Genomic DNA, 12,104 nt, shown 5'->3' on the forward strand with positions numbered 1-12,104 from the left:
TCCAGCACTCCTGAATTGGAGGGTGCCACACGTCTAGGTGAGGGTGGTGGACCAAGGGTGAAAACAGCAGAGAACAACAAAGAAGTCAAAGAGCGCGGATAGGCACGGTTAGTCGGCCAATCCCTTGTCTATCCAGAGAGGATGGAGAACTCACACACGAAGACCCCGGCAGAATGCCTGGCCTACTTCTCGGTGAACGAGAACACTGGTCTCACTCCTGACCAGTTCAAGAAGAACCTGGACAAATACGGCTTCAATGGTGAGAGTTCGGGCATTGGGGATGGGTGGGAAGCCTACTGAAAGAAGAAAACCGCACGTAGTAACTGTCAATGAAACATCTCAGTGTTTGCATTCAGAATATTCCACAAAGCACCACAGCTTTTGCTAAGATAAGTTCCGGAAGTCTTCCTTAGTCAACACCAGTGGAGTTTCTTGCCTTCCTTGTAGTTAGCCGGGCTGGGCTAAAGCTTTTTTAGAGTGCAGTCGCAGCAGCTGATAAAAATGCAGAGACATTGAGAAGCAGAGACTTTGAGGGCTTTGAAGAGCTATTTAAAGATAGCCAAAGAAGATGACTGGAGAGCGAGAGAGACAGGTGATGGCTCAGGAAGCTTCCTGGGTGATATATGGTGTGGGCAATAGCAAGAGGTGTGGATAATTTTAGGCCGGATCAAATGGGGAGGTCCTCAGGACCTTAGGACTAAGTGATCGGGAATATGATTGCTAATCAATAACTACAAGGAAGGCAAATTACATGGCAAGAGTTGCTTAATAATGTATTACAGTTATTTTAGCAGTCATATTCCTGCACTCACTGTGACGTTGCTTTACAGCACTTAGTAAGCGGTTATTACATTTTTATTCATTTAATTTTTTTGTGAAAACAGTCAAGCACTTTCACAGAGGTTTTACAGGCTTTGACTGGAAATCAAAGTAGGCTGGGTCATCCTGAAATAATTAAGAAGCACAATGTGTTTGTAATTATGCCACTGAGTTGTAGAGCTTAAGTTATTAAGTGTGAGGCACACAGAGGAATTTGAAAATGCATGTTTTATAAACCAGAGGGCACATTTATTGTCATATATCAATAGATGTATAATTCCATCATAATGTTGCTGATAATGTTTAATAATGATCGTGAGACACTTTAACTGACTGTCTTTTCACCCCGCTCTCTTTCTGTCTCCACCTCCTTCACTTTGGTGTCCAACTCCAGAGCTGCCCGCTGAGGAGGGTAAGTGTTCCTTCAACACATTTACTGCATGTTTAAATGTGAACAAGAGCTTCCAGACACCTGATATCACCCAGAGAGGATGACTGGCGTTACTTCACTGAAGTCATGCTCATCCTCAAAAGGTCTTCAGTCAAAACAAGCAGGCAGCATTTTGATTGTGTAATTTAATCACCACAAGATAATTGCATCACACTTGCCACTGAAGATTGTTGGTCAATCACAAATCCATACCATAGTGCGCAAACTTGTACCACACAAATACACTCTAATGCACGCTTAATGGGGTGATTATTATCCACTGATTGTGTCCTTGTCCTGCAGGTAAGAGCATCTGGGAGCTGGTCATTGAGCAGTTTGAGGACTTGCTTGTCAGGATCCTGCTTCTGGCCGCCTGCATCTCCTTTGTAAGTAAACAAGTGTCCACGTTATGTTTAAATCACCACAGATCGTGGCTATTCCTGTCATGTGCATTTTAAGCTTAAGTGACAGGAGTAGTATTTGTAGTAGACATAATAGCAGCAGCAACAAATGAAGCAAGGCACTGACACGTGTGTCCAAGTTTAATAGCACTACTAACAAGAATACACTCTTCAGGTTTAAGATAACTTCCAGCTAATCATTTCACGTTTAGATGTAATCTCTGGACCCTCACACATTCTTAAGAGTCAACTTAAAAGGTTTAGTCCATCACACAAACCAGCCCACTAAAGCAAGCACGCTGCAGTTACTTGCATTACTTTATGGCCACTTTGTCAAGACAGCTTCCCATCCCCTCCGCCCCTCTATGTATTTTTGAGGACGACAACTTGAGAAGAGGGAGACCAATTGCGAAGTCTACTAGGAGGTGTATTAATTGCTATGGCCAGTTTCACCCTTTCGGGCAGCTGTCATGATGGCCTTAGAAGGCGAATATTGAGGAGCAAGTGAGAGATGGGGGGCTCGGGGAAGTATAGGGGGGCAGAGGGGTAAGGGTTTATTTTAAGAAAGCCCCAAGCTGAGGAGAGAAACTGAATCCTTCGGGAAAGGTCAGGCCTGAAGAAGGAACGAAGGGCCTCCTTAGAAAGACACTTTTAAGTCAGAAGGAGTGAGGAGCTATTAGGACACTGAGATTAATCTGAAATCATATTAAAATATTTACACAGCTATTATCAAAATAAAAGAGTAAGTGCAGGAAAAGTAAAGATGAAAATATGACTAAATGTAAACGATTAAAAGGTCTAAAAAATGTCTGTGTAGGCATATATTTAAAATTATTGTGCATTTCTTTTCTTTCTTTTTTTTAATCGTTTACATGTTTTTTTTAATCATGCAGCTTATATAGATAAAAACACTGAATTCATACAAATATAGAAAGTCCCATAAGTACCTACCCGCCTTTATGGCAATCTCTACAACCATCAACACATTTATACGAGCTTATATATTTGTTAGAGGTCTTTAGTTCAGCATAAAAGAAAAATAAATGAAAAGCATTTTGTTGTTAAGAGATATCGGCCCGCTGGCTCTCAGGAGCAGGATAGCCCACTGTCAGTGTTGTCTCCACCGCACTGACCGTGCTCTCACCACAGGTGCTGGCCTGGTTCGAGGAAGGTGAGGAGACCGTTACTGCCTTCGTGGAGCCCTTCGTCATCCTTCTTATCCTCATCGCTAACGCCGTTGTTGGCGTGTGGCAGGTCAGTAATGAGGCCCAGATCATTGAGCAATAAGCTGTATCCATTACACTGATGACAGAAAGTACACAGGTTCCAGTTACTGCCAGAGTTGGTTTCTCAATTCTCATTTTCGAGCTCTTAAATCTGAAATATACATGAGCGCTCACTTGATCTTATGTGCAAGTATGAAAAAATGTATATGATATTATTACTGTATGACTTTTTAAAATATTTAACACGTTATATCTGGAGTTGTTTTGACTGCAGACATTTAGTCATGCTCTTCTTCATTCATGCCAATAAGTGTGTGGCACTGCTGTCAGGCATCACTCAGTGAGGGAACATTGCTGTCATCACGTTCATGCCAAGTGTTGAAATCAGCTGCTTCCCTTCTGTTTTCCTCATCTAAAGAACTGGCATTAGCAACCCGCTAATCGAAGATCATCCCAGATCACATTTCCCTAAATGAGTTTATTTTTTTGCACCATTTTCCACACTGAATTTTAAAAAAAAAACATCTCTGAAAAGAAAACCCACCATAAAAATTCTACTGAAACCTAATATGGACCAGAGCACATCAGATAGCAGATGTGACCTACTCATGTGACATCAGTAACGGGTGTAATTGCTGTGGGTAATGATTCAAAGCCTCTTAGAGGACATGCCCAGTGCCAGACCAAGGACAAAATTAGTATAGTTTACATTCAAACGAGGATGAATGTCTCTGTATCCTTTGATACAAAGATTTTACTTTTATTTGTCTGCAGTTTTTAAGCAGATCCCGTTTTCTTCTTTGAACTCTTAATGAGAGTTTGTGTCTGTGTTTGCCGCAGGAGCGTAATGCTGAAAGCGCCATCGAGGCTCTCAAGGAGTACGAGCCCGAGATGGGCAAAGTTTACCGCTCTGACAGAAAGAGTGTGCAGAGGATCAAGGCCAGGGAAATCGTCCCTGGAGACATTGTGGAGGTGTCTGGTAAGAGATGTCGAGGTTCCACATGGGGAGTCTGTGTTAATTATTTTTTTAAACGGTCTTTCGGGGGGCTCTGTATATATTTTCACCCGGGAAATACTCACAACCTGTTGTATCAAATACTCTTTGACGCCTAATTACAGTGAAGCTGTGAAGATGCTTCCACTGAGTTCCTTGCATTTCTATTCAGGGAGTGAAAGGCAGACACAAGTTCAGGATAGATGTGCCCGAGGAAGGCTGATGTCAGAGCCTTGTGTCTTTTTAAGGCAGCGTGAATGAGGCACGACAGAGTAACACTACAGCGAAAACATGCTGACTGTAGGAAAACAAAATTATGAGTATAAATACCCCCACGAGCACCTGCCGCACCGCCTTTTCCCTCGCTGGCGTTGCCACTCCTGTTCATTTGTCAGTGCACACCTGTTGCCTCTCTTGCTGGCTGCCCTGCCCCCCCTCACCATGTGTGCTTCACTCTGATTTGTCAAAGCATGTGTCATTTAGAGTTCTGCACTATTATGAAATCCGTGGATTAAGTATAGAAATTTAGCAAGTTGTCTGAGCATTTGGTGCCTATTTTAGGAGCTATTCAGAGTATTAGCGGTGGTAGTATTATATTTCACTTTGATTTGATTCAGTTTTAATAAACGAGTGACATGAATTGAACTATTTGGCACTATTGCAGTCATTTGGATGTTATGGAGGTGCCAACATAATTAATAGGAAACGTTTTTCACACTTATACACAGTCCCCATGGTTGTTTTTAACTTCTTTATAATGTCAGTAAGAAAGTTATTTATGTGTTCTCTAATAGTTCACTAAATGTTAATAATAACTTCTCCTCTTTGCACAGTTGGTGACAAAGTCCCCGCTGACATCAGGATTGTTTCTATCAAGTCCACCACCCTGCGTGTTGACCAGTCCATCCTTACTGGTAAGCTTCTTAAGAAAATCAGCCGCTACATCCTGTTCTGTCCTTTCTCCGTTGGCAGTTTTGAGTTCATTCTCTGATTTCACTCTCAGGTGAGTCTGTCAGTGTGATCAAGCACACTGACCCTGTTCCTGACCTCAGAGCTGTCAACCAGGACAAGAAGAACATGCTTTTCTCTGTCAGTATATCCTGTCACTATGAATAATTATTTCTCTCACCTTTCCTTTCATTTCCCTAGCCTTACCTGGTTTCTCTTCCTCGCTTTTCCTCTGTAGGGTACCAACATTGCAGCCGGCAAGGCCATTGGTGTGGCTGTCGCCACTGGAGTCTCCACTGAGATTGGCAAGATCCGTGACCAGATGGCTGCCACCGAGCAGGAGAAGACTCCTCTGCAGGCCAAGCTGGACGAGTTCGGCGAGCAGCTGTCCAAGGTCATCTCTCTGATCTGCGTTGCTGTCTGGGCCATCAACATCGGCCACTTCAATGACCCCGTCCACGGAGGCTCATGGATCCGTGGTGCTGTCTACTACTTCAAGATCGCTGTTGCTCTGGCTGTCGCTGCCATCCCTGAGGGTGAGGACAGAAAAGACAGTGAAAAAACAACACGTTCCCACTCCACTGCTTGTTTGTCACACTCAGTTTTTCACTAATGTCCCTCAGGTCTGCCCGCTGTCATTACCACCTGTCTGGCCCTTGGTACTCGCCGTATGGCCAAGAAGAATGCCATTGTCAGAAGCCTGCCCTCTGTGGAGACCCTGGGCTGCACCTCCGTCATTTGCTCCGACAAGACTGGCACCCTCACCACCAACCAGATGTGTGTGACCAAGGTGGGTATTTAACCAATGAAGAAAAGTGTACTTTAGACAGTTTTCATGAACTCTCCTTCATGTGCAAAAACTGTCTTTGTTTTCTCCCCTGCAGATGTTTATTGTCAAGACTGTTGATGGGGACCACGTTGACCTCGATGCCTTTGATATCTCTGGCTCCAAGTATACCCCAGAGGGCGAGGTGTAAGTTGGCTTTTATATTGCCATGTATCGTCGTTCAGTGTAGCCAATCAAATTCAGACAAACCAACTCTAATTTGTTTGCAATTTCCTCCTATCAGTTCCCAGGGTGGTGCCAAGGTCAACTGCAGCTCATACGACGGTCTTGTTGAGCTGGCTACCATCTGCGCCCTGTGCAACGACTCCTCTCTGGACTACAACGAGGTAAAATCGGAAAGCCACACTTTTTATTTGCCACAATTCAACTTTACTACCTGCAGAGAAAGAAATTCTCTCCTTCATTTCTTGTTTTCTGTAGTCCAAGAAGATCTATGAGAAGGTCGGTGAGGCTACTGAGACCGCCCTGTGCTGCCTGGTTGAGAAGATGAACGTGTACAACTCAAACGTGAAGAACCTGTCCAGAATTGAGAGAGCCAACGCATGCTGCACAGTAAGTCAGCTCGTTTCATTTGTGGTACAGTGAAGGTGATTTGCGTTTGCTGTTCGCTGCTGAAAACCATTGTAATAAGTTGAAGTTACGTTTGAGAGTTTTTACTGTTTTATATATCGTTTAATAGGTGATCAAGCAGCAAAGGAAGAAGAAATTCACTCTGGAGTTCTCCCGTGACAGGAAGTCCATGTCTGTTTACTGCACTCCTGTTAAAGGTGATGATGGTCCCAAGATGTATGTTAAGGTCAGTTCACTTTTAGCCTGCTGTCACAGTGTTTGGGATAAAAGATGGACTTGGGTTTGGAAAACTGCGGTTTTTCTAATGGCCAGCAGGGAGTGACTCATCTGATCCAGTTGTGTAAAGGTCATCCATCACCAATAAACACTTTTCTCATGAAATATCGTTTCAAACCTTTAGTTTCTGATCTTATTGTATGCAACATAACAATCATCTAATTATCTTATGAGCATTCAGTGTCCCCCGGTTTGTTAGTAGATTCACTCCCTGCTTGTGATGTCTGTCAACATGCAACATACAACTAAAGATGATAAATGTAATAAAATTCTGGATTTAAACTTACTCATATTTTTCATAGGTCATTTTTGTTCTACTACAAGTTGCACTCTGTTAAAATGATTTAGTTGAAATATAGTAGCTTAAAGCTGACATCTTCAGCTTTTTGGTGTAGAAATACATAAAAAAATAATTCTGTTGATATTTGCATTTTTCCTTTTTTAAAAAATTTATTTTGTAGCAGACGGAATAAATGTTAAAGAACAGGCCGAAATTGTTTGTCTCTGTGCCGCCTTTACTAAATACAAAATAATCTTACTGCTTCATACCTAGGGTGCTCCTGAGGGTGTGATTGACAGGTGCGCCTATGTGCGTGTCGGCACCACCCGTGTGCCTCTGACCAACGCCATCAAGGAGAAGATTCTGTCTGTCATCAGGGACTGGGGTACTGGCCGTGACACCCTGCGTTGCCTGGCCCTGGCCACTCGCGACTCCCCACTGAAGGTGGAGGAGATGAACCTTGAGGACTCAACCAAGTTTGCCGATTATGAGGTTAGACATCCCGACTGAAGTGAAACCTGGGGATACAGCCATGACAACATGTAAAAACTTGGATTGATTCGTTTGCTTCTCCCCTCAGACGGACCTGACCTTCGTTGGCTGTGTGGGTATGCTGGATCCCCCTCGTAAGGAGGTCACTGACTCAATTGAGCTGTGCAGAGCTGCTGGAATCCGTGTCATTATGATCACTGGTTAGTGTCATGGAGAGCTTTTCTATGATACCATTCTTATCATTAGAAAAACTGATCTTTCTGTTCTGCTAATACACAATCATACAAAGTGTTTTTATTCTCCGGAAACTGTCCTTTTTACAAGGTTTCCACTCATTTTCTCTTTCTCCATGTGTCAGGTGACAACAAGGGAACTGCTATCGCTATCTGCCGTCGCATTGGCATCTTCGGCGAGGACGAGGATGTCTCCGGCAGGGCCTACACCGGACGTGAGTTTGACGATCTGCCCCTCCACGAGCAGTCCGAGGCTGTGCGCAGGGCTTGCTGCTTTGCCCGTGTGGAGCCGGCCCACAAGTCCAAGATCGTTGAGTTCCTCCAGGGTTATGATGACATTACTGCCATGGTAAGAGCCCAGCAGTGCAGGATACAAACTAAACCTGTTACCGACACAGAGGTTGTGTTGAAGTGTTGTCTGGTGGTTGGTTTGTCTAATGTATACTTCATCTCCTCCAATCGCAGACTGGTGATGGTGTGAACGATGCCCCTGCCCTGAAGAAGGCCGAGATCGGCATCGCCATGGGCTCTGGCACTGCCGTTGCCAAGTCTGCCTCTGAGATGGTCCTGGCTGACGACAACTTCTCTTCCATTGTGGCTGCTGTTGAGGAGGGCAGAGCTATCTACAACAACATGAAGCAGTTCATCCGCTACCTCATCTCCTCCAATGTCGGTGAGGTCGTCTGGTGAGTGACCTGTGTGACACACACTCTGAAGACAGCTACACATCTTTCTTTATGTCTCCGGCTTAACTTCAGCTGTCCCGTTACCCTCCCTCAGTATCTTCCTTACCGCTGCTCTGGGTCTGCCCGAAGCTCTGATCCCCGTCCAGCTGCTCTGGGTCAACTTGGTGACTGATGGTCTGCCCGCCACTGCTCTGGGCTTCAACCCACCTGATCTGGACATCATGGGCAAGCCCCCACGCTCCCCCAAGGAGCCTCTGATCTCTGGCTGGCTGTTCTTCAGATACATGGCCATTGGTGGTAAGTGGAACTGGGAGAGTTTGGATGGATTTTGATTGAAAGTAAGTACAACAGTTGCCTACACTGACACGATCCACCTACACTAACAGGATATGTTGGTGCTGCCACTGTTGCTGGCGCTGCCTGGTGGTTCATCTACGATCCCACTGGCCCCGGAGTCACCTACTATCAGCTGGTGAGTGATTTTCTTTGTTTCCTGTTGCTTTCAACTAAACACAGATGTAGACATTTACTGATCTTACTTCCTATCCGTGCAGTCACACTTCATGCAGTGCCACGAGGAGAATGAGGACTTTGAAGGCCTGGACTGTGAAATCTTTGAGGCTGCTCCTCCCATGACCATGGCCCTGTCTGTGCTGGTCACCATTGAGATGTGCAATGCTCTCAACAGGTACTTCTTTGAATGTGATCGAGGAGGATGTAGTTTTAAAAAAAAGAGGTTTCTTCATGCAACAGATATATTCTGCTCTCACCTCTCTTCTTCTTCTTCCTCTTCAAGCTTGTCTGAGAATCAGTCTCTGGTGCGCATGCCCCCATGGAGCAACTTCTGGCTGATCTCTGCCATGACCCTGTCCATGTCCCTGCACTTCATGATCATCTATGTTGACCCTCTTCCTGTGAGTCAGACATTCAGTTTGAAAATATTTTTGTTTTAGAAGCTCTAGTTCATGTGGCTTTCCTCCATGGGGTTCAGCTTCATCTGACTTCCACTCTTTTCCTCTCCAGATGATCTTCAAGTTGACCCATCTGTCCACAGAGCAGTGGATTGTGGTCCTGAAACTTTCCTTCCCCGTCATTGCCATTGATGAGGTGCTGAAGTTCGTCGCCCGCAACTACGTTGAAGGTAAGGAGTCTTGCACTTTTATCCACGAGAACAAAAATAAACAGAGATCTGTCCCAGTTCCTAAAATAACAGATAATAATTTTACTTAATCATTCATGTATTACTACCATCATCTTTTCAGATTATTTATTAATATTTTAACTTATTAAAATTAACCTAGACTTTATCTAATTTCATTTTAATTCCGTCAGGTTTGATTCTGTGTTTGTAATCTGCCTGTTTTCACTTCTCTCCATTCATCATTAACTCACGTAACCCTTTTGTTTTTGTCCATTTCCAGTTTAAATTCAGCCAACCCATCACCATTAACCTGTAACTAAACCAAGGTATTCCAAGGCTCACACTGCAGTGTGTAGCTAGCGCTGTGTAGAGACTGTTTGTCTGTTTGTGTATTTGTTGTTATTTCACGTACATTGCTGCCCTAATGTAGATTTTTCAAGCTGTTATCAGACTCACTGTGACCTCCGGGGTCTCCTCACTACTCCTTCATTGAAAATCAAATTGAAAAACATTGGGTATCATGACTTCTGTATGGGGAGACCCCTGAGTGTGTTGATCTGTGTGAGGTTTCTGTTTATTGGTTTTTGTTTTTTTCTTCGTGAGATCACCGTGAGCGGGTGAGTATCTGACCAAAGATATCTTTTTTAGTCATTATATAAACATTAAACTGATGTTTTTTTTTAACACTTTATGATATAGCTGTACGCAGATAAAAGGTCTGTCTGAGTATTAATTGTTCTCTTTGTCAACAGATTTTACTCTTAACCTCTTTTACTGTTAGCATTACGTGTAGTTTTTTCCTATAGCTGCAATAAACTCCAAAATAAGTTATTGCATGTTTATATGAAGCTTATAAATAATAACAGCGACTTTTTCCTTAAGTAAGCCCCACATTTAAAATGCTCTCCATTGTAAATAAAGGCTTAAATTGTGTTTAACTTAAACTATCTTATATTTCTGAAAGTTAAGTCATACTGCGAAACTGTTCGATTTACAGTTCTCCTTGTGAAGAAAAATTGGGGATGTAGCTTTTTTATGTTTAAGCCCTCAAACTCTGGAACTACCTCAAAATATTAACTCTAACAATAATTTCAAAAAGTTCTTAAAATACACCTTTTCAATGAGACATTTAGCTAGTGTGTTCACGAAATAATAGATCGCTATACAGCCTGCGAGTTAGCTCAGCCACATTTAGTGATCTGGTAAATATAGAGCATGTGCCTTTTGTCTTTATCAGTATCATGTTGGCCTCCTGCTTCTGTCGTTTCAAAGTTTGTTTGTTTTCATATTTCTCTGTTTATGTTCTACAGAATGTTTTGTAGAATTTATTTTTATTTATTGGTTACGGATAAAGCGCTTAACAAATTTAAGAAAACACAAATATTTTACAAATCTATAAAGTTTTTAAAGCAGAAATTATTACATTTTTTGGGGGGGGGATTGTTTAACCAAGTTCGTGTTCCAATTTGAGCCTAAAATTGAGGGTAGCATTCAAACGCTAAAGGTAATTTTCTGTTAAGCAATGTAAAAATAAAATAGCTGTACTGGCAAAAAAGTAAGTAAGGTCCTAAGTAAGTAACTGGCATCTTAAAATAATAATGTGCTTTATTATTTTGTGTGAGTAAAACAGTACATTTAAAAATACACAAATAACAAGAATATTTCTTTTTTAGCATCAAAAATATCATTTTGATTAAACAGTCGTGTATAAAGGTGGATTAACCAGAACAGAAATATAAAAAAATATTTTAGTAATTGCCAAAACTGTTAATTTAGGGCAGCTGACCACCCTTACATTGGTGGTCTTATAAATTTGTTAAGCACTGTGTATATATATTTGTGTGTGTGTGCGCGCGCAGGTGTCTGTTTATATGTATGCAGCTCTGATGCATTGTTTGTATTTTGTAGTATTAATATGTTTTTATGCTTGTGTAGACCTTTGATCCTCTACATGCCATATTGAGCTATACACAAACTGGATTTTGTGAAGTGCTGTCGCTTAGCAGTGACTTTATGTTTGAGAGATGTTATCAAAGTGTCATTCTTCTTATCACATGAGAAATTTCCTTTGTTTACCAAATCACGTGTCTCTGGTCTCTGCAGCAGGTACAGAACTTAAATAGAGATGTAGAAGAAGAGGATCTTCAGGGCTGAAGAGAAAGAAGCGGAGAAGAGAGGGAGAAAGAAAGATCACAGCCAAAGAGGGGAGCCATAGAGAAGAAAAAGACTGAAAAAAAAAACCTTGTGAAAAAAAACAATAAAATTTGTTTAAAAATCTGCAATAAAAATAGTCTCTGTATAAGGAAGGAGATTGAATTAAAATGAGGGGAAGTATCCTGATTAACCAGATAAAGCAGTAATATTTAAGATTTTATTCTAAGAAGTAAAGTATGTATTAAAGGTGATTATTTTTTTTGTTAACCTTGGATATTCTCAGCTGTTGTGTTTTGTGTCCTCTGTCCATTTTCATATGACTGACTTTCCAGCTCATTACTTTGATTCTAGTCTTCGTTGCTCGTGTCTTGTGCAGCCTCCCTGCTTTAGCTGGGCTCTGTACAGTGTGGTGTAGAGTTGTTAAAGATGACTTCATATGGGCAGAAAAACCACTTGCCTCCAGCCGCCAGCGCTCTCTATAGGCAACATGCGGACTCAGTTGGAGGTCTCGTGACATAAAATGGGCATGTCTACTCAGTCACAACACTTTTGGTCTTATATATTGTTTACTTGATAAGCTGCAATAAAGTGATGATTAAAAACTTGT

The 12,104-nt window shown here is 42.2% G+C and overlaps 1 protein-coding gene across 2 annotated transcripts; it reads left to right on the forward strand.

Moving 5' to 3' along the window:
* On the forward strand, positions 1-12,103 carry atp2a1l (ATPase sarcoplasmic/endoplasmic reticulum Ca2+ transporting 1, like). Of its 2 annotated transcripts, XM_031749263.2 has the most exons (24): positions 1-259; positions 1,214-1,231; positions 1,553-1,635; positions 2,800-2,904; positions 3,717-3,855; positions 4,704-4,784; positions 4,874-4,959; positions 5,057-5,354; positions 5,442-5,608; positions 5,703-5,791; positions 5,889-5,991; positions 6,086-6,217; positions 6,345-6,461; positions 7,065-7,283; positions 7,372-7,483; positions 7,642-7,865; positions 7,982-8,202; positions 8,297-8,499; positions 8,589-8,674; positions 8,757-8,890; positions 8,999-9,116; positions 9,226-9,343; positions 9,624-9,669; positions 11,447-12,103. In XM_031749263.2, the coding sequence occupies exons 1-23, from the start codon at positions 142-144 to the stop codon at positions 9,626-9,628; spliced, it is 2,976 nt and encodes a 991-aa protein (XP_031605123.1). In that variant the 5' UTR covers positions 1-141; the 3' UTR covers positions 9,629-9,669; positions 11,447-12,103. The 2 variants fall into 2 exon arrangements, with proteins under 2 accessions (XP_031605123.1, XP_031605122.1); XM_031749262.2 differs by lacking the exon at positions 9,624-9,669.
* Position 12,104: the final 1 nt, after the last annotated feature.

The sequence above is a fragment of the Oreochromis aureus genome, linkage group 8 (genome assembly GCF_013358895.1).
Source record: "Oreochromis aureus strain Israel breed Guangdong linkage group 8, ZZ_aureus, whole genome shotgun sequence".
Taxonomy (NCBI): domain Eukaryota; kingdom Metazoa; phylum Chordata; class Actinopteri; order Cichliformes; family Cichlidae; genus Oreochromis; species Oreochromis aureus.